General features: G+C 52.9%; 6 protein-coding genes across 6 annotated transcripts; 4 read left to right on the forward strand and 2 right to left on the reverse strand.

Annotated features, from left to right (window-relative positions):
* Nucleotides 1-1759: 1759 nt before the first annotated feature.
* Nucleotides 1760-2658, reverse strand: IUM83_19614 (Heat shock protein70; the record flags this gene model as incomplete). Its single annotated transcript, XM_067944671.1, has 2 exons — nt 1760-1945; nt 2074-2658. The coding sequence occupies 2 exons, from the start codon at nt 2656-2658 to the stop codon at nt 1760-1762; spliced, it is 771 nt and encodes a 256-aa protein (XP_067783997.1).
* A 14050-nt stretch (nt 2659-16708) lies between these two features.
* Nucleotides 16709-18769, forward strand: IUM83_19615 (RxLR-like protein; the record flags this gene model as incomplete). Its single annotated transcript, XM_067944672.1, has 2 exons — nt 16709-18201; nt 18607-18769. The coding sequence occupies 2 exons, from the start codon at nt 16709-16711 to the stop codon at nt 18767-18769; spliced, it is 1656 nt and encodes a 551-aa protein (XP_067783980.1).
* Nucleotides 18770-18868: 99 nt separating this feature from the next.
* On the reverse strand, nt 18869-19437 carry IUM83_19616 (uncharacterized protein; the record flags this gene model as incomplete). Its single annotated transcript, XM_067944673.1, has 2 exons — nt 18869-18971; nt 19049-19437. 2 exons carry the CDS (start codon nt 19435-19437, stop codon nt 18869-18871), a joined length of 492 nt encoding a protein of 163 aa, XP_067783972.1.
* Nucleotides 19438-20857: 1420 nt separating this feature from the next.
* IUM83_19617 (Endothelin-converting enzyme 1) lies at nt 20858-22717 on the forward strand (the record flags this gene model as incomplete). The annotated part of the gene is made up of 1 exon (XM_067944674.1): nt 20858-22717. One exon carries the CDS (start codon nt 20858-20860, stop codon nt 22715-22717), a length of 1860 nt encoding a protein of 619 aa, XP_067784000.1.
* A 142-nt stretch (nt 22718-22859) lies between these two features.
* Nucleotides 22860-23467, forward strand: IUM83_19618 (Coiled-coil domain-containing hypothatical protein; the record flags this gene model as incomplete). The annotated part of the gene is made up of 2 exons (XM_067944675.1): nt 22860-23319; nt 23406-23467. 2 exons carry the CDS (start codon nt 22860-22862, stop codon nt 23465-23467), a joined length of 522 nt encoding a protein of 173 aa, XP_067783974.1.
* Nucleotides 23468-25296: 1829 nt separating this feature from the next.
* IUM83_19619 (cell 5A endo-1,4-betaglucanase) lies at nt 25297-27210 on the forward strand (the record flags this gene model as incomplete). Its single annotated transcript, XM_067944676.1, has 1 exon — nt 25297-27210. The coding sequence occupies one exon, from the start codon at nt 25297-25299 to the stop codon at nt 27208-27210; it is 1914 nt and encodes a 637-aa protein (XP_067783973.1).
* Between the last annotated feature and the right edge of the window lie 27 nt (nt 27211-27237).

The raw sequence follows: 27237 nt of genomic DNA on the forward strand, positions 1-27237 counted from the left end.
CGCAAGGGAGCACAGTCTTTTGCCAAGCTTCGGACAGTGGATGGTGTTACGTATGCGTCGTACCGCCAGGCCGCACTCAAACTGGGCTACCTTGAAGACGACCCAGAGTTGATTGCGTGTATGGAAGAAGCCGCTGCCTTCAAGATGCCGTACCAACTCCGCCAGCTCTTCGCGACGATCATTGTTTATTCTCAAGTTTCGGAGGTTCGCGTACTGTGGAACCGATTCTACGAGGTTCTTTCGGAAGACTTCGCGTACACATACCGGGGCTTGGAAGAAGGACAGGAGAAGGAAGACATGATCAGGTTCCACACACTCAAGGACCTTAACGATCTGCTCCAGATCAGTGGCTACCTAGTGGCGGGCTTCGACCTCCCTCAGCTGCATGAATACCCGCGGCTGATGCTGGGTTCGCCGTTGCGGAACAACCTCATTCGACGCGAACTGGAGGGGTACCAGCACTTCACGCTTCAAGCCATTGTGGACCAAGAAAGCCAGCTAAACGACGGCCAACGAGCTATTTACGATGAAATCATCCAGGCGGCCGGAGCACCTGTTCAAGCCAACAAGCTATTCTTTATTGACGGTCCGTGAAGTACAGGAGAGTCAACTGCTGCGGCATATCCTGGTGAAGGGGGAAGATCGCGATTTCGTTGGTACCGAGGGGATTTCTTCGCTATAGCTCATGAGCGGGTGGCGTGTCAGAAGTCATCTATGCTTTGGTGACACTTCAAGAAACGGAATCGCAAGGAAAACATGGGTGTACAATCGGCAAGTAACGACAGCACCGCCGCAGAGCTCGCGGATTTCTCGGAGTTTCTTCTACAAGTGGGAGAGGGTAGGCACAATGTCACCAGGTCCCTGGGCAGGGACTTTGTGAAGATTCCGCGCGATATGCTGATCGACAACATCTACGAAGAGGGAGACGAGATTGAAGACGAAGAAATCGCACCTGGAGTTGTCCCAAGGGGTTTGAAGAACATTATTGATAAGATGTACGCCGACATCAACGATCTCGAGATTACTACGAACGAGTACTTCGCCAACAGGACCATCTTGACGACTACGAACGCCGTGGTGCACCGCATCAACCAAGCTGTCTCGGAACGACTCTCCGGGGAGGCCCGCGAGTATCTATCGGTGGATTCAGTGGATGACGAAAACGAAGGAAACTTCTTCGAGCCGGAGGTGCAGCATTCGGTGACTATCAATGATATTCCTCCACCCAAGTTTACATTGAATGTAGGCGCCCTCGCATGGGACGCCTTCGCAGTAGGATATGCCAGGACGGGCGCTCGCCGCTGCAGTGCGTACGCCAACGGCTCGGGCGTAGCGGCCTACTAACACCGACCTGGGCCACCGCCTCCAGAGCCGGTAGTAGCCCCGTATAAATGCATTGCGATCCTGGTGGCCGCCACGGTGGGGCCTCCGCAGCTGCCGCCGTCCCTTCCCCGCGCGCGGACCGCGAGCGACGCAAGCGCCGCCGCATTCGCAAGGTGCCGCGGCGGCGATCGAACAAACATGCGGGCTAAGAGATAAGAGTGCATCCACCGCGTGGCAGCAAATATAGCAACAAATGCGAATATAACCATCGAATGTTCAGTTGCTACGAGAACCAAATAGCTTCAACTTGAACGCACAAATAGCAAATAGCTACATTTCAGCGTCTGCATCCAGTCTCGAGCCAAGATGGAGTCCAGTGAGATAGAATTGGAGGCGTGTGGCGCAAGCGACGAAGATGAGGTCAGGTGCGAATGCTTTATTCTACTCCAGGCACCATTTTATCGTGCCTTCTACTTTCCAGGCTTTCATGAAATTGCTGCTTGCCCACGCGAGATAGCACGCTTGCAAACTGAAGCATTTTAACCACCTTAAACTTCACGTTTTCATCCCGCATGAAGGTGCCCCCGCCACTATCGAGGCCCTTCAGCGCCGCAGCCTCCGACTTTCCCCAGCGACCAATTTTATTAGGCCGTTCTCAAACGCGTGGGCGTGCACAATTGTAGGCGTAGGTTTCAGGTACTCGCCCATAATTGGGTAGTCAGTCACAACCAAGCCAAATAGAAGGCGTACCTCGCTCATGGTCGTCGACTCGCACTGCTGGCGCCTATACACACTGCCAAGCTTACACAGGAGGCACAGCATGTCCCCTTGATGTTTGTACTCGCCGCTGGTAGGAACATCATCTCCCCCCCCCCCGAGTCGAATGTGCGGCCGCAGGTCCACGTAGCGCTCCAGCACCGAAATAGTCGACGTCCAGCGCATTGCGTTGCGTTTGTTGGCACGGAGTGAGGTGGCCGTGTGGAGTTCATCGTCGTTGTTAGTGTTAAGCGTCTTGTTATATACGCCCATCACGATTCGTAACACCTCAATTCGCGCATCCGCGTCCTGATTCCCATAGCCCATCGGCGACAGTGCGAGCAGCGTGCGCCGGAGTCGGCCGCCGTCCACGTAGAGCGCGTAGACACCAATGAAGTGCATGGTCCCGTGGCTCCATCCGTCGAACAGCAACCCGAACAGAATATCCATCTCATCACTGATTTCGACACCCAGCTTCGCCGACACAATAATCACGAGCGCCTCGAGCGCCTTGGAGTTGGTTGGTCGCCACTTGGACATGGCTCGCGTCTTCTCGTCGTCGACCTCGCACAGAGGCATGCTCCGCTCAACGACTCACTGCAACCACTGGTAAATTGAGAGTGTGCGAATGAGGCTTGGTAGTCGAGTGAGTAGTTGGAAGGATATCCGAAAGTGAGCTCGATTTAGGTTAGTGTGTTTGCCAGCTAGCAGTCCCTACTGTATGCAATGTTCCCTAGTAGGTGAGGCTTGTAAATGTGGTCCAAACGATCTCGGCTGCGGTCCAAACGAAGTTGCCAGTCGTAAGACTGATCCGCCTAGTCACGGCTGCGGCTCAAAACGGTTGACTCAACACATGCAAATCATAAGCACCCAAATTGAAGTTGTCGTCCAATCACATTCCAGTATCAGAGATAGTCCAGCCAATCAGGTTGCGAGATCTTCCCATCTTCAATCACAGACCCCGGTGGCACGTGCCAGCACGCGCAGTCCGTCTGCCTCGCGGTAGGGATCCAGTCGATCAGACAGCGAAGTGCAACCTCAACACCCCCACTCAATTCGATGTCTCGAGCTTGGGTCCAACGTTGCTACACATCATCAAGTAGCGGAGCATCTTCGACGATAGACCCTTTGTCATGAAGTCAGCGAGCTGGTTCTTGGTCTCCACATACTCCAGCGCGACTTCGTTGCTCACCACCTTCTCGCGAATGAAGTGGTAGCGTATGTCGATGTGTTTCGTGCGAGCTTGGTATCCAACATTCTTCGCCAATGCCATCGCGCCTTGGTTGTCTTCATAGATCACCGTAGCCCCCACTTGTTCAGTGCCAATGTCCTTCAATAGACGGCGCATCCAGACGCACTCCTTCACGCATTTGCTCAGTGCCATATACTCGGCCTCTGTAGAACTTAACGCGACAGTCTTCTGATACGTCGAACGCCACACCACAGGAGCACCGCACATCATTAACATCGTCCCGCTTACGGAACGACGGTCGTCGCGGCTGCCGGCCCAGTCCGCATCTGAGTAGGCGACGAGCTCGGTTCCACGTAACCCATCGTACGTGATGCCCACGTCCTTGGTCTTCAGTAGGTAGCGCACTACCTTGATTCCGGCGTCCCAGTGCTTCTGGCCAGGGTTCTCCAGGAAACGACTCAACGTGGCAACCACGACCGAAATGTCAGGTCGTGTTCCACATGCCAGGTACATCAGGCTGCCCACCAGCGATCGGTAGGGCTTCGACTTCATCTTGGTCTTCTCTTCTTCCGCCTGCGGTTCGTCGGCCTTGGTCAGATGAACTCCAGCTTCCGTAGGCGATGTGCACGGCTTCGCGTTCTCTTGCCCAAACTTCTTGATGATCGACTCGGTGTACGCTTGTTGGGAGATCCTCAGTGTCTTGCGATCCATGTTGTAGTCGATCTCAATTCCAAGAATGAAACGTGCGCGCCCGAGGTCCTTGATTCGAAACTTCTCCGCGATTCCAGCCTTCACCGATGTAATCACCGCATTGTCCCGCGATGCGATCAGCATGTCGTCTCCATCTGCGACACACTTCGCCAGTTTGGCGCGAATCGAGTTGAGATAAGCCACCGGGGCGTACGTCTCTTCGTAGTCCACGCCGTGACGTTGCGAGTAACCCTTGGCTACGAGACGGGCCTTGTGACGAATGACTTGTCCCTTCTCGTTGCGTTTCAATGCGAATACCCAACGACAGCCGATCGGTCGTTGGTGAGCTGGTCTCGGCACCAGCTTCCATGTCTTGTTTGCTACGAGCGACTTCAACTCGCTCTGCATGGCCCTCTTCCATTCCACTTGGTCCGCACTCGCCATAGCTTCTTCATATGACGTCGGGACCTCTTCCGTTGCAGCCATTGCTTGGCCACCTTCAATTGCATATTGGTCCTCGTTAACCTGAACTCTGCCTTGAATCATCTTCTGGCGCTTCGTGCCAGTAGTCGAGGGTGCCACGACTTGCTTCTTGCGAGCGCCTGCCTCTTCAGGATCCGTTGTCTCGTCAATGTGGCGAGCACGCGATCGGGTAATCATATGATGTGTCGATCCGTATGGCACGATCGCATCGTTTACGCCCATGTCACGTTGAAGTGGGATAACGTCCCCAACTTCAGAATCCATTGGCACGACTTGTCCTGACTCGTCCGGTTGATACCCACCATGGCTGGGCTGCTCCACCTTGACTTCATTGTCATCCAGCTCCATTTTCTCCACCAAGTCATCCAGACTTGTTGTTTCCACGAACTTCACGGTGCGCACAATTTGCACCTTTCCCGTCGCCACGTTGAGAACTCGGTATCCCTTGACACCATCCTCGTAGCCCACGAATCGACACTTGAAGGCCTTAGCATCCAACTTGCGGCGCTTCTCGTCGGGAATGTGCGCGTAGCCAACTGAACCAAATACTTTCATGTTCTTGAGCTGCGGCTTGGTTCCATGCACAATTTCGTGGGGCGTCTTGACGTTCACCGAGTTGGGGAGCCGGTTGATGATCCACGCAGCCGTGTTTACGGCTTCGGCCCACCACTTTTTCTCAATGGCTTCGTGGTAGAGCATACAGCGCGCCATCTCCACCAAACTTCGGTTCATGCGCTCAGCCAGTCCATTTTGCTGAGGCGTGTATGGCACCGTCTTTTCATGCTTGATGCCACTGCGATCGAGGTAGGCCTTGAACTGCTTGCCCGTGTACTCGCCACCATTGTCAGAACGTAGGCGCTTGATCGCCTTGCCTGTTGCGTTCTCCATTGCCGCCTTGAAGATCTTGAACTTCGACAGCACTTCCGATTTGGCCTTCATGAAGTAGATGGTCACGTGACGTGAGTAGTCATCAATGAAGGTTACCACATACGTGCAGCCACCGGGTGTCTTGGTCTGCATCGGACCCATCACGTCCGTGTGCACCAGATCCAGTACGCCTGCACTCTTGACGAGCTTCTCCGGGTGGCGCGGATAGTCGTCCGCTCTCATCTTGCCCATGCAGCAGCCTGCGCAGACGGTACCACTTGTGGCACCATCCGAAACGCAAGGCACTCCGTCTGCCATGGTCAACAGCTGTTCGTAACGTTTGAACGGGATGTGGCCGAGACGGGCGTGCACAACGGCCCATGGCTCCTTACGAGATGCCGTCGCCGCACGACACACCTCGCCCCCCACTGCCTTCAACTTGTAGACGTTTCCAAAACGCTTGGCCTCCATGCCGGTAGCATCGCCATAGCGAAAGACACACTTGTCCTTGCTGAACTGCGCGACGACGTCCTTCTCGGCCAGCTTCGCAACCGAGATGAGGCTTCCATCAACTTCAGGGATGTATAGCACATCCGACAGCGTGACAGACGTTCCGTCCATCAGCTTCATTCCGACGGTGCCCTTTGCAACTGCGTCGATCTTCGTGCCATCCGCGATCGTGATGCGGACTGGCGTCTTCAGCTCCTTCATGGACACGAACTTGTCCCGGACGCTGGTCATGTGCGAGCTGGCACCGGAGTCCACGAGCCACTCCGACTTGTCCATCGCACCCGTTGCCGTAAACGCGAAGTCGGACGCAGCTTGCGCGACTTGCCCACGTTCGTTGTCGACCTTCTTCTTGCGGCACTCGAATTCCTTGTGGCCAGTCTTCTTGCAGTAGAAGCACTTGCCGTTGAACCGATGCTTGAAAATCTCCTTCTTCTTCGTAGCAAACGCCTTCTCTTGAGCCGATGACGATTCATCCGAGGCTTCAACACCAGCTAGCGCTTGGATTGCGTACGAGAGCGTCATGTTCGGCGTGTTCTCGAGCACGGTACTGATCATCCGATACTCATCGGTCAAACTGCCGAGCAGCAGCACGAGTTGGCGGGTCTCGTCGAGAGGCTCACCAATCGTCTCCATTTGGAGCACGATTTCCTTGAATCGGTCCACGTGCGTCGTGAACCGCGTACCGGGCTCCATCTTGAAGTTATGCAGCTTCTTGGTGACGAGGAGTCGGTTCTTGAGCGTGCTCCGGTTGAACTGCTCCTGGAGCATGGTCCATGCATCCATCGCAGTCATCGCACCACGGATGTAGACTTGGAATGTGAGGCTGACGTCGCCAGCGATCACTCCAAGGGCTTTCAGATCGTCGGTCTTCCATGTATCCGTGGTGCGGTTGCTCACTGGGTCGAACTCTGCCTTGATGATGTGGGGCAGCAGTCCCTTGCGCGAGAGCTTCATCCGCATGTTGAACTCCCAGTGGAAGTAGTTATCTTCCACGAGCTTGACGGTGTCCGCGTAGCTTGGGCTCATAACCAATTGAGAGTGTGCGAATGAGGCTTGGTAGTCGAGTGAGTAGTTGGAAGGAAATTCAAAAATGAGCTCGATTTAGGTTAGTGTGTTTGCCAGCTAGCAGTCCCTACTGTATGCAATGTTCCCTAGTAGGTGAGGCTTGTAAATGTGGTCCAAACGATCTCGGCTGCGGTCCAAACGAAGTTGCCAGTCGTAAGACTGATCCGCCTAGTCACGGCTGCGGCTCAAAACGGTTGACTCAACACATGCAAATCATAAGCACCCAAATTGAAGTTGTCGTCCAATCACATTCCAGTATCAGAGATAGTCCAGCCAATCAGGTTGCGAGATCTTCCCATCTTCAATCACAGACCCCGGTGGCACGTGCCAGCACGCGCAGTCCGTCTGCCTCGCGGTAGGGATCCAGTCGATCAGACAGTGAAGTGCAACCTCAACATGGTAGCGGTGGGATGTTTCTTGGGACACAAAGCCAAAAGCTTGGAGGGGGTACTGCTGGCGAAACTCGTCGTGGCGGCTCGCCAGGTGCGAGGCGAGGCTGGAGTAGCCCGAACCGGTCAACTGCTTCCGGTCAGCGCCATAGAACTTGAACCGACGAAGCGCTTGACCTTGGGTTAGAAGAAAGCGCAGAGGTTCCTGTTTGTAGCCATGGTGGAAGTTTCAAAACTGAGATTGGGGTCCGTGCTCAACGACAGAGCTGGCCAAGCCACTGCTGAGTGTTTGGAGCCACCCACCATATTACAGCGAGGTTGCCTCACGGCCCAAGTGGACGACATGAACCGGACCGGATAGTGAACCGGAGTTGGTTAAACCGGGCTGTGTCGTCTTGGACAACACTGTATTGACATAATAACCTCAATTTATTATTATATTTGGTTTTGTGTGGACCAATAATCTCTAACATAATATAATCAATACAGTTATTTCAATTCCGCAATCATTTTTTTCTGAGGACGTAGAGCTAGTGACAGAGAGTTAGACAGTTTACCATTTGAATTTTTGCCTTTACGAATACACTTGGCATAAGCGTTCACGGAGTGCCAGCTCCTCCAGAGTGTCTTCAGCGAGACCTACAACAGTTATAACTATAGAGTCCTGAATTTTCAGAACGATGAGCCTAATTGAAGCCTTGTCTGGTAGCCGTCCTGGGCTTGTAGCTTACGCAAAATCGTAATCCATTACATTATCAGCTACGTGATAGAAGTTTATCCACATCCCAAAGCTATACCTCCAAAAAGGAGTCGTCCAGTGGTATGTAAATCCTCTCGCACGTTTCCATCTAGCACGCCTGGGCAGTGGGGTGGAAGTGCGGAAACGTGCCTCCAGCCTTTTGTCCCTTGCATGAGTCGTTAAACGCGCCTTGTTGGGCATCGGGAACGTTGCAGCACTTCTGGTTGCCCTTCCTGTTAGGAACGATCGAGCCGCCTGACGCCGTGCAGGCCTTCTGGGTGAAGTCGGCGGTCAAGAAGCCAGAGGTTTCGTATCTGTTGTCATCCCCTGTTCCTGCACACTGTCGGAGAGCACCGTGACTGAAGGCAACGGTCAGTAAGCTGGTATTTGCGCCCAGGTGTCGGTCGACAAGCACTTACGTGGGTAACAGCAGAGCGGCGAGGGCGACAAGGACGAGCTGGACCTTCATTTTCGAGGAGCGTGTGGGAGTCGCAACTTGAGGCGGGTGGAGTCGTTTTCGAAATGAGCTGCAGTCTCGAAGCTTCACTGAGTCAGTAGAGGGTTTTGCCCGCAGTAGGACCCCTAGCATAGCAGGCGTGATAACCTGTAGACAAAAAATGTACTACAGCACGGCACGATCAGACAAAAAGGATTGGCGAATAGTGTCTGTAGTTACATGTACTACAGGGTCTGTAGCTCGACAATCCTTTTGGTCTGATCGTACTGTGCTGTCGTGTTTTGTATGAGTTTCGCCTAGGGACTCACAAGAGGACGTCTCTTGCTAGGATAGTCGATCCTATTACATGTAATAGCAAATACGTGGAAGACATGTACATGTAGCATCTGCGCCATGACTTCTTATACAATCACGTTATTGGTCTACCTATGCGTGGTCAGAGTCTCGTTACTGCGCCTTTAACTCAACTTCACGACAAACCCTAATTTAAACATGCCTTCAGCACCATTAACTAAAAGAGGGGTGAGATGTGTGTACTGGGCGTCCCAACACGAGAATTCCCGCGGTAGAAAACTAACTCCGAGGCTGGAATGATCGGCGCTGGGCCCGCCACCGCGAATACCGCGCGTTTCTGCTTCCATGCGAGTCGCATAGATCAATTCTGGACGTCCCAGATTTTTTACGGAAAGCCCCACTACATACGCATATGGGATGCGATCTAGGATGGGATTGCTTGTTGAGTTTTATAAGTACGGACGCGAGGGTAAAACAAGGTACATGCACATGTGTAGTCTGTGCATATACACAGTACCAGGAATGATAGATTTGCAGGTTGCAGGTTCGGATAGTTAGTCAATCGCACGAAACCTGCAGCCTTCTACCTAACCGTGAGGACTCCTCATGGTTAGAAGGTTGCAGGTCACTGAGGACTTAGTAGCACCTGTCGACAATATTTTACCCAATGAGAAGCTAGTAGGTTGAGGCAGCCGCTCACTGGGCGAGTGGCATGGTCCAGGGAGGGACCCATGCAGCTACAGACCGACTTCTTGGAGCTCGGATACTGTATATTGATTTAGTAGACAAGTGATGTGTCTTGGGTGGCTCGATGCAAGTGCGAGTGGGGAGTGAGTGGTGTTGCCGGACTGAAGGTTTGACGGTTCTTCTCTGATTGGTTGATTTTTTTTCTGTAACCTGCAAACATGTGCTGTGAGTATACGTGACTGGTATTGTTGTAAGTTACAGCCTGCAACACGTTGGACTTGATTTGTGTCGGCATCTGTCTCCTCCGGCTGGTATTATATTCAATGCTCTACATACAATACCATGTTCTGCGCGTCTATTACAGCAAACAGTACCATCCCCAGGCTTCAACAAACCAGGCTATTGCCTTTTTTGAGCTCGATTTCGGTACTTGGGGAAGGTTGAATCAGGTATTAAAGATAATTAAATAGAAAATGTTTGGGGTAGATGAAATATGGTGCTCACCGAGGTATAGACTGAAGTACAATAGTACCCGATTTTTCTTTAGAGCATGGCGTTGGAATTATCCATGAACTGTGCTGGCGTGACAACGTTTTCACGCAACGGTTTATGACCTCAAAACATTTACTTGCTGTTGCTTTCACACTCACTGCGAGGATTAAGTTGTTGTTGGCTTCAGTACGCGCAGGTCTCGACATTGGGCTTAGTTGTTAAATACAGTACCACTGGCAATAATTCATTAAGTATTTACTGTTGTCAGGCTCCTGTACTAGTATCGGCGACGATGGAGTCGAAGCGGTGTTGTATCGTACGACCACCGCTGTACAGGGCTTGCTACTGTGTTGCTTCGCCTGCGCGAGGTCGTCATTGGACAGCAGTCTGTGCCGGAATAAATTCCAGATTCCTGGAGTAGAGCCAATAACAGATCCGTCTCGGCCAATCAGAAGGCTTCACGCATCTCTTATCTACATGTCTATTCCTGGGTCTGGGATTTGTTCCGGCACAGATTGTACGGGAATCACTCCAATTTGTTGATGCCACATAACTTCCCATATGTAAACGTGTGTCACATCGTCAAGAGTTGCATGTCTTTCTGTACATGTAGTTGGCTCAACTGGTATTCCTGCATTGGTACCACATTAATAATATGGTACTGAACACGCGCGGTACATGTAGTGTGTCTACTGTATACAGTGTTGATGACTGTACCATGCCGATCGTTACTGTTCCTTTACCACACAGCAGCCTGAAAGGCGCCTTCAGTTGGAGCGTCTGTTATTTCTACAGTAGACTGTTGCCTCAGGTTTTCACATCCAAAATGGCTGGTATGGTTCTAGTAGGCGCCCCCCTGGACAAAAACCGTTGTACTACCCCTTCATAAGGCGATATCCAAAGGACTAGGTTGCGTTGAAAGAGCTTGCGTGACCACTTAGCTGTGACTTAGTCTCCTCATGTGCTCCTAGACGGCGCCCGTTTTCAAAGCATGAAGGCGCGGAGGTCATCCCTCTTCGTGAGGACCACACTTACAGACGCTGTTTAATTTTCAAATTCCCATCGCGCACTGGTGAATCAACCGATACGTCTTGTCGGAGCGCTCGTAACGAGCACGGTTTGCCCTAACGAAAGACTCCAGACGCTAGGTTTAAGATAATAAGCTACCTGGGAATAGCATTTGCATTCTGCAGCGGTCAAGACCGCAATTTTTTTTTTCCAGCATTCACCGTTTTGGGCGTTTTTTTGTTCCCTTCTGAGCGAAATTGCTTTACAGAGACGGTCGCTCATGCTAACGACTCTTTTTATTGATTTGTGGAGCGGTCTATGCTATAATGACATTCTATCTGCAAAGCATAATACTTACTTGAGTACATGTACTGTACATGTAGTAAATGTCGTGGCTAGGATCGTCGATCCTAGCTGAAGACGTCATGTGCTGAATCCGCATGGGAACTCAAGCAAATCCACGACAGCACAGCACAAGCAGACAAAAAGGTTCGTTGACTCGTCTACACTCCTATCATGTAGTACAACCAGGTGGATCCTGCGTCGGTAGTGGTTATCACGCCTGCTATGCTAGGGGTCCTACTGCGGGCAAAACCCTCTACTGACTCAGTGAAGCTTCGAGACTGCAGCTCATTTCGAAAACGACTCCACCCGCCTCAAGTTGCGACTCCCACACGCTCCTCGAAAATGAAGGTCCAGCTCGTCCTTGTCGCCCTCGCCGCTCTGCTGTTACCCACGTAAGTGCTTGTCGACCGACACCTGGGCGCAAATACCAGCTTACTGACCGTTGCCTTCAGTCACGGTGCTCTCCGACAGTGTGCAGGAACAGGGGATGACAACAGATACGAAACCTCTGGCTTCTTGACCGCCGACTTCACCCAGAAGGCCTGCATGGCGTCAGGCGGCTCGATTGTTCCTAACAGGAAGGGCAACCAGAAGTGCTGCAACGTTCCCGATGCCCAACAAGGCGCGTTTAACGACTCATGCAAGGGACAAAAGGCTGGAGGCACGTTTCCGCACTTCTACCCCACTGCCCAGGCGTGCTAGATGGAAACGTGCGAGAGGATTTACATACCACTGGACGACTCCTTTTTGGAGGTATAGCTTTGGGATGTGGATAAAACTTCTATCACGTAGCTGATAATGCAACGGATTATGTTTCGCGCAAACCACAGTACAGTGCGTCCATTTTTTCTAGTGGTGGTGGTGTGTGGGGTTTGGGGGGGGGAGGGGGGGTGGGTCGCGCATACGACGCGTCTCAATTGGCAGCGGTCGGCATGGGGAGCACTCGGAAATCCATAATCTCTGTCCACCATCCCTCGACATGTACCCTCATGAGATTAAGGGATGAGTTGAGCTGTATCTGGGTACGACCCGACATCATCTTCTCCACGTCTGCTGCACTACCGAAGTATGCGAAAAGCGTGCGCTCATGCAGGATTGACATTCGCTTCGAATTGCTTGGCCCAATACTGTGAATTCCATAACCTCACTACAGCAGGATGCTGGACATTCAACGTTGGATGCATTATTAATGTTGTACATCTACACCAGATATTACGCTTGGCTCTTGCGCCATGCTCAGCTTGTCGTCTGTGTCGATAACGACGCACCCAGCACAGCCGCAATGGCGGGGTGCGATTTTAAAGTGAGAAGGGATGGTTTGTGTGCTCCTCCTTTCACGCTAAGTTCACCGAGGCTCATGGAATGTGTTTCAGTTGTGCCATCCAACCATGCCAACTGATGCTTGACTCGCATCAACAGTAACAGAAGTGGTACGAAACGATGGTACTTTCGAAAATGTGCCTCCTCGCACAGTTCTACACCAAGTTTTATTCTCCTTCATGATAGCCGGTTGCGAGTGCTTGTAAGCGAAGTCGGTGGTAAGAGAACTCTTCTACCGGTGTTAGCCGCTGATATCAGTGTTGGCCGCTACGGACCAGAGGTCTGACAATTGAACGTGAACATTAATAAAAATTACATTTTGGCAAAGAGCAATACTAAAAAATCCCGCAATTCAAGTATATTGGAGGGTGTTTTTGGTATCGGTAAACTAAGTATATATTTCTCGCTAATATAGAAATAGATACCTAAGGTTTCCCACGCCCAAAGATCAAACTATTTGTTCGAAGTTAAATTTCACGACCTTTGAACCAATTTTAGCCGTTGGTTTGGTTTGAACGTTACCAGACCACCGCTCTTGAACCCTTCCTGAGGTTTGGACTTTCGTGGTTTGGAGTTGAGCTTCAGCTGCAACCGATGGTTTGCTTTTTCCGCTGTCTGGTTGGTCAATATGGCTCTCTATACTCCGGGCGGGCTCTCTTCAAAGGCCACGCCCAAGCAAGCGGCATATCTTGTATCCCCCGAAGAATTTGAATCTGCGGCTGGTATCGATAGCAAGGTTAGCTTATTCGCTTGCACCTCCTGGATGGCAGGATTTGCATTCCCGAATGCGGTGGGCATCTCACCCTGATGCAACTTTCGTCTTTGACAGCGACTCTTGTCTTCGATAGCGCTTGGTATTTCGGTTATGCAGCGCGGCACTTCTCGATAAGAGACGCATCGTGAAAAGATTCAAATCGAGGTTTATAGCCAAGCACAGCCTCGTGATTTGCTTTGGTTTGCTGCGTTTCTATCGGTGCGAACCACTCATGTTGGTTTTTGATCACAGACACCCGCCTCACCACGCCCTTAATTAATGCCGAATCAACAAGCATCCATTTGCCCCCGCCACAGATCTGGACGATTAAGGAAAAAATGATTTCCGAGTGGATTTCGACGAATTCTGAGTGGATACATATCTGAAAGAGGAATTCTGAGCAGGCCGCTTTGGTTTCAGTTCTACCCGTTTCCTCGGCAAATTTGTGATGAACTCCCCGGGTAGTGAACACGTAGATATACTGCTAGGGTTTCAACTGACTTCTCGAAATGTCGTTATGAAGTTAATAAGAGCGTTTCCGTCTTCCTTGCTCATCATTTTGCCGCCTCCCACGTTAAAAGTGTCAGCGGGTTGCTGATGGTACATCATACCAACATCGCACTAACCACACATGTATGCACACTAACTTCTGTAATACCTAAGTAAGTTGTACCGTAACAACTATGAAGTTCAAATGGTCACCGTGGACCGCCACGGTTGACATTTATGACGAATGGGATGATGAAACCAACAAGCTTTTCACAGGCCTGTAGGTGTACCAAGAGTCCTGCGCCCAATTCTCCACCCGCATCCAAAACTTGGTGTTCAAACCCGACCATTCCTTAAAGTACTTTCTGTACCAACGCACTCATGCATTTCCACTTCCAGTCTTCTCTTTCGTTTCTTTAATTCAAATTCACTTCTTTCCGCTGTCGTCGACGACCTACGTACTCTCCTGGAGCAAGTGCTCCGGGTAGCCTATTAAGATTTAATCCTGTTCGTCGTGTGTGCCATAAGATGATATTATTATGCTGCGCAACTTCGACACACTGTAACAAACTTAAGAGGTAAATACGTGAGTTTTGGTATGTCTAGCGAGCTGTAAGGATCGTCAACTTTCGATCCTCGATGCCCACTTTAATACTTTGATTGGTCGCTACATGATGAGCTAGCAGTCTAATCCCACCTTCGTCATCTTCATCCATGCTAAGATCCACTTCATCATGGTGCGTAAATGCATCACAATTCACGTTTTCACTAGTAAAGTGGAAATAAACCTGTGCCCCGACCACATTGAGCGTCGAGAAAAGCTGGTAGACTTCGCCCAAGCGAGTAACAAATATAAGTTGTCCAGTCTCGTCCTCCATGGACGTTGTCGTAAGTAAGTAGTCGGTCACATCGAAGCTCGTCCACCACATTCTACGATCCATCGTACGGATTAGCGAGTTTCGCTCGTGGGTAGGCCAAGCACTACGACACACTGTGCGAAGAGCCAGAGCGACGAAATAGACGACAATCAACGCAAGTATGTGATGGAATACGAGGCTCTGAACAACTTCTGACCCCCAAAAGGATCTTTTAAGCGCACCTCCACCAAGATCTGGGAGTTTTCGAATGCCCCATAGGAAAAGTGTTCCTCGCCCACGCACAGTCACTATCGCAGCTATGGAAAATGCTAAAATATACGATTTTGCAGACACGTACAGCAAAATACTGCGGAGGTGTCGAAGCAATCCTGTAAACACAGCAAAGCCACCGGTGCTGCCTTCGATGGCGAAATGTCCACAAGGATTTTTTAGCCGCGGTTGGCTTCAGTAGTGCATCTAGCAACAGTCGGAGGAGAGAGCAAATTGCCAATCCGACCCAAGCGTGGCGCATGGAATAGATACCTGCGTACAATAGATCTTGAATGCGTCCAGACTTGCTGTACTGCCAGTACAGCACTTCGACCGCCATTTGTGACTCCACAGTCGTCCCAATAGCATGAGCTACATTTCCCATCATGTAGAGGGGGCTGGACAGCCACAGTCTAGAGACACTCAAACGACTTGCCCCCGCGTCAAGATACGAGCACGCAGTAACCACGCGAAGTTTCGGAAGACCTAACCAGCGCGTTTGACGACGCTGAAAATTGTTAGGAGGACGCCTGGTGGGGACCCGTACGTTGTTACCAGAAAGTGCCGATTGCCAAAATTCGCGGATAAATACGTACCACACCAATGTCTGGCCCAGCACGCTGAAGAGGTCGAGTAGTATTGGTTTTGGTGTAAACAGAACGTTGACGTACGCGTTGGTGTCGTCTGGATCCGCGGATTGCACCTCCCAATAACCGGGTGCGTTTTCTACCTGTTGAGCCTTGCAACAGCTCACTTGGCACTCGATGCCGTAGTACGCATTGGAGAAGTGCTGCTGGACAATGACATAGCTAGCCTTGAATGTAAATTCCGTGTTGTTCACTTGCGAGGACGCTAGATTTGGATCGTAGTGCTCAGTCATGGACAGCACTGGGTCAGTACAATAAAGAAATGACTGACCAATAACCAGTCGTGCATCGTTCACATGGTAGATTCTCTCGCCCGAATCGTACGAATGCCCCTGTGGCACTGTGTAACCCATGCAAGAATTCGGCAATGAACCGTGGAACTTGTGAATGGATCGTCGAGATTTTCCGTCACCGTAGTACGTCACTACGACCGACGTGCCTTTGTCGACGCCGAGTCGGTAGCAGTGGCTTGCAGTGCCCAGCGCGTTGTGGTGACGGTCTTGGTATCCCAACACTAGCAAATGTCTCTCTATTATAGCAGACTTCTTCTCCATCTCGTCGAGCAATACCCGGTCAAGTTGAGTGCGTGGGTGGAATTTGTACAACCCGTTGTGTAGATCATCGAGAAAAACAGCACTGGCCGGCCAGAACAAGTAAAGTCCCGACGAGGTCAGCAGGAACGAGGCCACCGTGTAAACGTCACCGATAGGAAAAACAAGCGCAGCCCCATAGTTCGCGCTGTCCCCAATCGAGTCGGAGTCGCCTGTTGGCTGCGATCATCGAGGTGGGGCAAACTCTTTCTGGCGCGCGAACCTCTCGGGGTCGAGAACGGCGTTGGGTGAACCAGCCCACTCACACCAATGCTGGACGCTCAAATCTGAGGAACACAACTCCTTAAACCAAAACGATGGTAGTATTATATATCGTAGCTATTTATTCGTATGACGTTGGGGGACCGACAAGTGTTTCAATGTAGCCATGTCTACGATTAGCCAATCCGATCGCTGTATTTTCAGCCAATCACACGGCGCCAGATTAACCGCAAAACATTTATTCCTTGACACTACTGTAAACATGGCTGCGCTGGTGACAGTGGTGACTGTGGTGCTCCTGCTCCTGGCGACGCGGGGGAGCGCTTCTACCTTCGAGGGTGAGTTGTTCTCCCCGGCGTACTACCGCTGGTTCTACCGTTGGTACCGCGGCGGCGCGTGGATGCCGCACGAGCAGAACAACGAGTGCCACACTTTTACTTCAGATCGACCGTGCACATTCGTGCACTATGCCAATAATACACAGGAGCCAAGGGTGAAGTTGGCGGTCAACACGACTCTGGCCAAGCAGTTGGCCATGCTGGAAGTGAAGTTTGCAGCGAACGCCATTGCGCCGGCCGATTTCGTGGCGGTTTATCTGGTGGACCCGCAAGAGCCGAACGATGTGGACGGAGACCCGCTCGGGGACTTCGTGGACTACGTGTACGCCAACCAAAGCCGCGTGGACGGGGACGGAGTACGCTCGATTGTGTTCGGGCCGCTAGTGAACATGCGCGCGTCGTACCAGTTCAAATACTTGAGAAAAATGGAATCGAACAAGTCGGAGGGGGAAAGTGAGTTTGAGGAATCGAAATTTGTAGTGCTGGGGGAATCGCCATTCGTGGAGATGGAGCGAGGACATACTGAACCGCTGCAGGTGCGGCTGGCATTGACGAGGAATAAAGGAGAAATGCGGGTCACGTGGGTCAGTGGTCAGGTGTTTGGTCCCAATGTGAGATTCGGGGCGAAGTCGGGGAGGTTGGAGCGCCGGGCGGAAGCCACGACCGGGACGTATGACGCGTTGGATATGTGCTACGCACCCGCGACAACTCGCGCGTCGGTGTTTTTCAGGCACCCAGGGTATCTCCATGATGCAGTAATGACAGAATTGGTGCCTGGTGAGCGGTATATCTACCGCGTGGGCAGTGCCACGGGAGTGTCGAGTCCGGAGATGGAGTTTATATTCCCTACGGCTTTGGGGAATCGCACTGCGGATAACCAAAGGCCTCAAAGTTTTTTCGTGTTTGGAGATCTTGGGACAAGTGTGCTGCAGAAGCCGACAGATGAATTAGATTTTGACGCGGGCAATCCGGAACGACACTTTACGTCGTTGGATATGGTGTCGAGGCTGGCAAAATGGGGCGACGAGCGCACTGTTATGCAGCGGATTCAGCAGGACTTCGATGAGGCCTTACGAGATGGTGCACGGAGTGACACGCCCGATTACGCTGCAGTGATTCACATTGGTGACTTGGCCTACGCAAAAGGCACTACGTATCTCTGGGATCAGTTTGGCGCAGTTGTGCAACCGGTAGCTTCACGACTGCCCTACATGGTAGGAATTGGAAACCACGAATACGACTACGTTGCGAATGGTGAAGGCCACGATCTATCGGGCAGTGAGGCAGCGCTCTCCAATGGCTGGCATCCTGAAGGTGCAAACTTCCACAATGATTCCCACGGAGAGTGCGGTGTACCCTACGCGCGCCGCTTCCACATGCCCGAAGCAATGGATGTTAGCTCCAACCAGCCGTTCTGGTACAGTTTCCGCCTTGGATTGACTCACCATGTTATACTAAGTAGCGAACATCGCTGCACTCCTGGTGCACCGATGCGAGAATGGCTTGAGCGGGAATTGCGCGATCACGTTGACCGTGAAGTAACCCCTTGGCTGATAGTGCATCTGCATCGTCCACTCTATTGTTCGGAAAGCTACGAAGGAGATCACGCAGTCACTGATCTGTTGCGTGGCTGTTGGGAGGATTTATTGTTCATCAATCGAGTGGATTTTATCTTCTCGGGCCACTACCATGCCTACGAGAGGACATGCCCCGTGTTTCAGGACGACTGTCGGGAACGAGGTGGAAGCGCAATGGCGCCCACCCACATCATGGTCGGGTCTGGTGGTGCGGAACTCGACGATGTTTCATACTTGTCGGCTAGTTGGAGTCGTTCCCGCCAGCAGGAGTATGGTCACGGCCGACTGCACATTTTCAATGCATCGCACGCACACTTCGAGTTTGTTCGGGCTCGGGACCGCGTCGTGACTGATGATGTTTGGGTCGTATCAACTCACGACTGGAACACCACAGAGTCGGAAAAGTAGAGACCACGCGCGATATTGCACTCATTCAAGCATTACATTTCGATTGTGGGCTACATATTACTGCTTTCAACGCGATCTGCAGCTTTGGTCGGTCTCACCTCAGAGCCACGGGGCCTTCTTTGGCAAATTCTTTTTCTGGGAATAAATGACGATGCCCACTTCCCCAGCGACGAACGTGCTTGACCCCACAGGACCGCTCGCTCTGTTTCATAGCAGCGAAAAACAAAATACTCAGCTTAACGAAGGCAAATGGGACCCTGTATGCAACTATAACTCAACGAACCTTTACGGCGCTGCTCGGCCTTAGCACGACGCCTAGTGGCCCTGCGCCTTTTGTCCGCCTGGCCGTTCTTGGGCTCAAAGATGAAGTGACATAGCATCGATTCCATGTCGCATTCATCCACACCAGGAAGGTTGAATTCGCTGAGCGGCCGTTGCGGATCCAGGATGTTCCTATCGTCCAAAACCTCCTCCAGCGATTTAGGAATGTTATCATGTTCCAGAGCTTGAACGTCCTTCTTGCGCCTGGTCAGCCACTTGCCGTCCTTCTTCCCGAGGAATAATGGCTGCTCGCCGGGTTTTCCAGATCGTCTCAACGACTGACACAAGTCGGCGACGGTCTTATTATCTGCGATATCAATGCCGAAGGGACCAACTCCGATAATCATGCCTCTCAACCTCAAAATCTTCATGTGGTCGATTTGGTAAAATTGAATTTGACGAGGTGCGTTGCAGTATGAAACCATGGAGTATTGAATTGGAATTGATGTAAGAAGAAGAAAGAACATGGCATTTATTTCTATCATATAGGGATTGATCCCATCTTACGGAAAGGAGAGGAACTCGATGACTCTACGAATCACTGCGTTAAATGACAGGTTTGATCTCGCGATCTCTCATCAATCTCAACATGTTGAATTGTTCACGAGAAGGATGTTAACGTCGCTGCAGGTTATTTTGCCGACTTCGAGATTGAGATTATTATCCGAGATGGCGCCTTTGGAATTGATATTGCAGATAACAAGACTACCAATGATCTAGGCCAGTCATTGGGAGGCTCTGGAAACCTCGGAAGCGATCATTATGGCGAGCTTGCCGGAATAGTACCTTACACCAGCTCAGCTGCATGAGACAGGGAACTATGGGCTCTATGGCATATGTTTAGTCCGGAGAACTTCGGGGTAGAAATGGAGATGTTAGGACATGGCGGATCCTCCAGCGATTTAGGACTGTTATCCTCGCTCAGCGCTTCAACTCTTGGTCATCTTTATCGCCCCTGGACAGCCACTTGCCGTCCTTTTCCGGGGCGATGACTGTACTTCACGGTCGACGTGATAGAGCAATTCGTGCACACTCGAGCGATGTCTCCGTAAACTGCATCGGTGTCGTCGCGTTTCCGTCACTGCTTGTATGACCCTTGCATCATCGTAGACGATGTAGCAAAGATATATCGGTGAGCTTCGGTTCACGCGAGCGGGTGTGGGAAAGAATAGGAGGGGTCAAACATTGACAAGAATTGCGGGAATTGTTGTTGTCTATTGTTCGGGAAGTTACGAAGGAGATCACGCAGTCGCTGATCTGTTGCGTGGCTGCAGCGGCATTTATGAACTGGCAAAGTGCAACGACCAGATTATCTCGGTGGATAGAATGGATACTGTCTGTACCCTGGGCGATAAATCAGAATCCAATTTCTCAAATGTTGACACAATCCAAGTCATAGCTACAGTTTGCATACAAATATCCAGTCATTCAATCCAGCGAGTCACCGTTTGTCCAAATTGCACCAACTTCCGACGTTCTGGCTCGTTAGTCGAGCCACACTGCTGGACGTGTCGTAGCTGTTCACTTTGCCACTTTCTCCTGCGCTCCGTGTCGCATTCCAGCGCCTGCCGACTTGCCCACACCTCCATGAAGCTCCTCTCTATCGTCGGGTGCGGGTTGCTCCTGTCACCGCCACCCGCCGCCTCTCGAGCACTCCCGGACAGCGTGGCGTCACTCGTTGACACGTCCGTTGACCCTTGCGTCGATTTCTACCGGTTTTCTTGCGGCGGGTGGCTCGCGGTGCACGAGATCCAATCAGACGAGTCCATGATCGAGTACGCGTTCGACATGGCGCAGGACGCGATGGACGCGACCGTTCTACAAGCCGTCGCTAACGACTCGACGTCACTGGTGGGGGCGCTCTACGCGTCCTGCATGGACATGGACGCCCGCAATGCCATCGGGGCAAAGCCCCTGCGAGACGGAGTACAGAGCATCGCGAGTGTACGGAGCAAGGAGGAACTCTTCCGGGTGGCGGGGAGACTCGCACGCACTGGCGCAGACTTCATCACGAACCTCGAGCCGGATTCGAGTCTCCAAAACGCTAGCCGGAACGTACTCTGGGTGTCCCACGCCGACCTGACGCTCGAGGATGAGTACTATGAGAACCCCCAGGTGCTCAAGTATATCGAGAAGAACTTGACGATTTATGCGTCCACGATCCTCAATTTGACGGGATTTGAGCTGGAAGGAAGCGAGTATGACGACTACGGAGAGGTCGTGCTCGGAGTGGAGAAGCAGCTCATCGAGCTGCAGAACTACGCCGAACTGGATCCTGTAACTGCAGACATGTACTACTTGTTCCCGTACAAGGAGGCTGCAGAGAACTATCCGCTCGTATTCGGAGCGTACGCGGAAGGCATGCAACTATTAGATGACGCGCCAACACTGACTGAAGACACGGAGATCGCGTTCTTGAGCATCGCGTACTTCGAAAAGGCCGAGGAGTTGGTATCGCTGGTTACTTTAGACGCACTCAAGGTGTATGTTGCCTTTGCGTACATCAACAACTTTGCGAAGTACTTAAGCGATCCGTTCATTGACGCGCGCTTCGAGTTTTTCCGTGGAGCGATGCTGGGCGCACAAGAGCCACTGTCTATGGAGGAAATTTGTGCAGCGAATGTTGTTGACTTGCTGCCAGCCCACGCGGGAGCTGTGTACGTTGCAAACCGCTCCGACATGAAGGAAACTGCTGATGCTTTTATCGCTACGCTTGACGGGATTTTGGACGCCATGGCTGCTAACATCAAGACATTGGACTGGTTGGACGAAAGCACACGAGCAAGCGCGCTGTCGAAGCTCGACACGCTCGAGGTCATGTACGTGGCGCCTGACGTCGAGCAGCTTGAGAAAGAAGCCCAAGGACTGACAAAAATGGACCCGACAGCCTTTTTCGCCAATGTGGATCTCATCTACACAGCTCAGTATGTATCACAGGCTTGGGCTATCGGAGCGGACGTGGATCGTGAAGCATGGGGAATGAGTGCTGCGTCTGTTAACGCGTACTACACTCCTTACACCAATCAGATCGTGTTTCCTGCGGGCTTGATGCAGCAGCCCTTCTTCGACTCTAGTGGCACGGCAGCCCAGATTTTTGGTTCCTTGGGTGTTGTCGCAGGCCACGAGATCAGCCATGGTTTTGATAACACAGGCTCTAACTTCGACTCAAAGGGGAACTGGAACGCGTGGTGGACCGATAATACCGCAGCGGAGTTTGAAACGCGTGCGCAGTGTCTAATCGACCAATACAGCACGTTCTACACAGAGGCGGAGGACGGGATGCAGCTTGTTCCCGTCAACGGCAAGAAGACTCTTGGCGAAAACATTGCTGACAATGGCGGCTTGCATGTGGCCTTCAACGCCTACAAGAATCGTCTGTCTGCATCCGGCAGTGGTGATAGCGATAGCAGCGACAACGATGATCAGCTCTTCTTCGTATCGTACGCGCAGACGTGGTGCGGCAAAATTCGTGACGAGACGGCTGTGGACTCGTTCCTCACGAATACGCACGCGGTCGGTGAAGTTCGCGTGAATGGTGCTGCGATGAATAGCGCTGCATTCTCCTCGGCCTTCAACTGCCCGGTGGGCACCCCGATGAATCCAGCCGACAAGTGTGTTCTGTGGTAGACCTACAATAGACGCGAGATTTTAGCTTTCATGCCCACATCGAACAACTTTAGCTGGCAAGTACGTGTTCCTGCGTCGACCATAGTAAATTTAGGGAGTTGCTACATGCTATCCTGTGCTCGACGATCAAGGAGTAAAGGTAATGCCAGCAACAACGGATGCAGTCGAAAGCAAGGATGACCGTGAGCGTCGACAGCGGTATGAGGATACAGAGCGGGAGCTGCGAGCGGTGCTGGAGGCTGAGACTGTGGACGAGTCGACGCGCAAGCGGAAGCTCGTTGGGCTGTTCGATCGCTTCCGATCCGAATACTCAGAGCTGAGCGTCAAGTTGCGCGAGAGTTTGCGCCTGCAGCGTCGTCTTATGGATAAATGTCTCCAAATGAAGAACGAGCTCGTGGTTTGTGCACTCAAAATCAAGACGACGGAGCAAGTGCAGGCGGATGAAATCAAGAGTCTCGTTTTCTACCGAGATGAGTGCGAGTATTCTTGGAAGCAAAGCGCGCTGAGCCAGGAGCGAGAGCGTGATGCCATGCGCATTATCGACGACCTCAAGGCGAAAGTGGAGGACCTGCAGCTGCAAGTCAAGGCGCTTGTAGCAAACGGTGCTTCGGCCTCGCCATCCCGTCGGCGACCTCACTCAGAAGGATCCTCCGAGCTGCCACTGTCTACGTTGTCTTCTGCTTTTAAGGCACAATTGCCATCACCTACATGTGCAGGCAGCACTGTAGCGACTGCTATATCGCCAGCTAAGAGGTCGAGAATCCTTGCTAATGGGTCACCAGGAGGCTTTATGATGCCACCACTGCTATCCTTCGAAGAATGGAAAACTGCGACGAAAGTGTGGTGCCCCGTGACGCCCTTAGCGCTTGGAGGTCCATCGCGTACAACTGCGACGCCATCGAAAAATGCCATTCATGCGTTGGAACGGCAGCAAGAGATCACGCGATGCGTGAGCGTGCCAAGTTTGCAACCGACGCCCATGGAACGAGTGAGCTCGCCGCAGCAACAACAGCGTCAGCAGCAGGAACGACTGAGCTCGATACATGTGCCTACCCAGTCATCGGCTCTAATTTCTCAAACTTCTCCGATCACCCGGAGAGGAGGCACCCCAGCCATCAAGCGACGAGCTCCGCGTCAACTACCGCATGTGCAATAGCTCAAGGTAATAGAGGTGGCCACGCTGTTGTAGACAACAGAGAAGTCTTGGCGACAGTTGGAGAAGCTAGCGTCTTCATTATTCGTCTTGGCTTGGCAAACCACGTAGCTTCTCGATTTCACGGAGATGAACAGACTTGCCGTGCAGAAATCCATGACGGCACCCATGTATGCATGAACGAGCAACGGAATTTACCCCGCCGCTCTGGGAAGAGAATTTTGTCGGTCGTGGTGGTGGGCGTTGCGCATCAACTGTGCAGAAGAAAAGACTATCGATGAAGTAATATGTGATGGCAAAGCTGCCGCAAGGGGATTACGATGAATAATTCCTTGCCGGTACTTGACCAAAACGAACGGTACAGGGGTGCAAATGGTTCACGGCGAGCCTGACTCCACTTTGGTTTTTAGTGAACAAAACTTCCTGCATGCACTTATGAATATGGATCAAGCTGGGACAATACGTTAAGACACGCTTCACCGACAAAGCTTATTTTCGAGTTGATGTCCACGTGATCTCGATCCCCCCATGTGGCAAGACCCGAAAGGTAAGCGCACGTAGTTTTAGTAGACACCACACAGTTCGCATTCTTGTGCCCGTGTAGTGAATACAGTACTAGTGTACCGGTAGTATAAACAACGGGAACCTACTACATGTAGTAGGAAAACGAGAACAACAGTGGAAGCATATAACAACTTTCTCTTTTATACTTCTGCTCACTTCAGTGTTGGACGACCGATCTGGCTTCTTTTTCGGTGCACGATGGCTGTCTGCATCCGCCCGCATAGCGAGCTTCGGATCTTGCGCTGGCGGCAATAACCCCACCTCACCGGCACCGCGCGCGGAGATTGTCAGCTTGAAGCCACTTGAGCTCACAAGTCGCAGGTCACATGGCTGGTCTATTGTGCGATCGTCACGCTACACCCTGATTTCCTGCGCTCCTGCCAATCATGAGCGTAGCCACCTTCCCCTTCCTCTCTGTCCAGCGGTGGTGTCATCGTCCTGCCAGCAGCATTGGCTTCCTCACTACAACAATATCTATTTAGTACACGCAGGGCAGGCTCGAAAAGAAAAACGCCTGGAAGCACCGCAGTCGAGACACAGGCGCATCTGTCTGCGCGGCACAGCCATCACTAGCGGCACGAGGTATTCAGCACTGCACGCCAGCTGGGCCGACCGCTCATGGCGTGCGTCCACCGCCGGGGCTACAATCGCAACTTCGTGTCTACATATGCAATTATCAGAACTTCCTCCCCACACAAACATGATTTCTGTCGCGTGGCCACACTGCAAATCCCGTTCGGCAGGAAAAGGCCGTTCGGCAGGCGTCGTCCGTCGCACGCCGCGCCCAAGGGCAGGCGGGGGCACTCCCTCATTTCCTGCCACGCACCAGTCTATAGCCTTTACAGCAGTGTATCGCAGCGCCATGTACGTGGGGAACTCGCCCATCGGGGAGAACGCCGGCGAGCGCACGCACTCGAACGTGTGGCGCGACACGCCCGAGGAGGAGATGTACGGCAGCTACCTGGGCCCGGGCGCCAACGACGCCGGCAGCGACGTGCCCATGATGCGCCCCACCATGAACGCGCGGCCCTCGACCGCCGTGCACCAGGACATCGCCGTGGGGCAGCTGGACGCGGACGAGGCCACGGCCGGCGCCGGCGCGCGCAAGTCCTTCTCGGGCCGCAAGGTGGTCTGGCCCGGCGCGCTGTTCCTGCTCGTGGTCACGGCCGCCGCGCTCGCGCTCATCGCGTACTTCGGCGTGCAGGAGTACAACAGCGCGCAGTCGCAGCAGGCGCTGACCGAGTCGGCCACCGCGGTGGACAGCGCGCGCAAGAGCACGAGCGTCAAGAGCTGCCTGCTGCCCGACTACGTGACCGCGGACGGCAAGATCTACGCCAAGGACAGCAGCACCGGCCAGAAGGAGCAGCTCGTGTTCACGGGCATCAACTGGAGCGGCATGGAGAACGCCGAGGGCGTGCCGCACGGCCTGGCCACCAAGCAGAGCTACCTGGACGACATCGCCGCCAACCTCTCGGACAACGGCTTCAACGCCGTGCGCCTGCCGCTCAACGCGCAGATGGTGATCGACAACTCGGCCCCCAACACCAAGCTCTTCGTCAACAGCCTGGACACGGACCTGAACGTCGACACGTACATCGACATGATCAAGAAGGTGGTGCAGGGCCTCGGCAAGCAGCAGATCGGCGTGCTGCTCGACATCCACAAGATCGACCCCAACTTCACGGCCGACACGTCCGAGCACCTCTGGTACTCGGACGACTACCCCATCGCTACCATGTACAAGATGTACGAGACGCTGGCCACCGAGCTCTGCAGCGACCTCGAGTACAACATCATCGGCATCGACCTCAAGAACGAGCCCGTGGGCGGCTGCTGGCCCGAGGACGACACCGACGACTACTGCGCCTCGGACGTCAACTGGCCGCGCGCCGTCGAGACCATCGGCAACAAGATCCTGGCCATCTGCCCCAACTGGCTCATCATCGCCGAGGGCAACTACATGACCAGCGCCACGACCGAGATCAACGGCGCCAACGTCACCTACAACGACTGGTACGGCGCCAGTCTGCAGAACGCCAGCATCAACCCCATCAAGCTCGACACGACCGGCAAGCTCGTGTTCGCGCCGCACTTCTACTCGCCGAGCGTGTACCCGTCGTCCTACTTCTTCAAGAAGCAGTCCTCCAGCGGCGCCACCGTGTCGGTGACTGAGTACCCGAACTCGACGGCCGGCAACGAGTTGCTCAAGGGTGCGTTGACAGCTGTGCTGGACAACGCCTTCGGTAACGCCGTGACGGAGGCTGGCGTGCCTACGTTCTACGGTGAGTTCGGTGGTATCTACGGTTCTGCCGAGCTGCTGGCGGGTCTCACGAGCACGCGCGTCATCGAGATGCTCATCCAGTACGCTAATGATATGAACATGACGGGCGGTTTCGCGTGGGCCATCAACCCGGACGGATCGTACGACTTCAACGACGAGTACAAGCCCGATGACCCGTGGCAGTACGGCCTGTACACGAGCTCATCGTGGGACGCGTACCACACAGACTTCGTCACGGGTCTGCAGAACCTCAAGGGAAGCGGCTCCTTCCCGTGCTTCTCCAAGATCACAACGGTGACGTCCTCAACGTCCGGCAGCGGCAGCGCCACCATCACGGTCGACTCGACGAACAGCAGCAGCACAAGTGCGACTACGGCGACGACGACACCTGCGGCTGCGTCCACCACAACTTCAGGATCTACTGCTGCTGCCCCAGCTGCAACGACAGCGACAGCGACTACAACGTCGTCAAGTGCGACGGCCACTGCGGTTTAGAATGTCGGGTGGGTGGACGCGACTGGC

Source organism: Phytophthora cinnamomi (assembly GCF_018691715.1).
Source record: "Phytophthora cinnamomi strain GKB4 chromosome Unknown Contig93, whole genome shotgun sequence".
NCBI lineage: Eukaryota > Oomycota > Peronosporomycetes > Peronosporales > Peronosporaceae > Phytophthora > Phytophthora cinnamomi.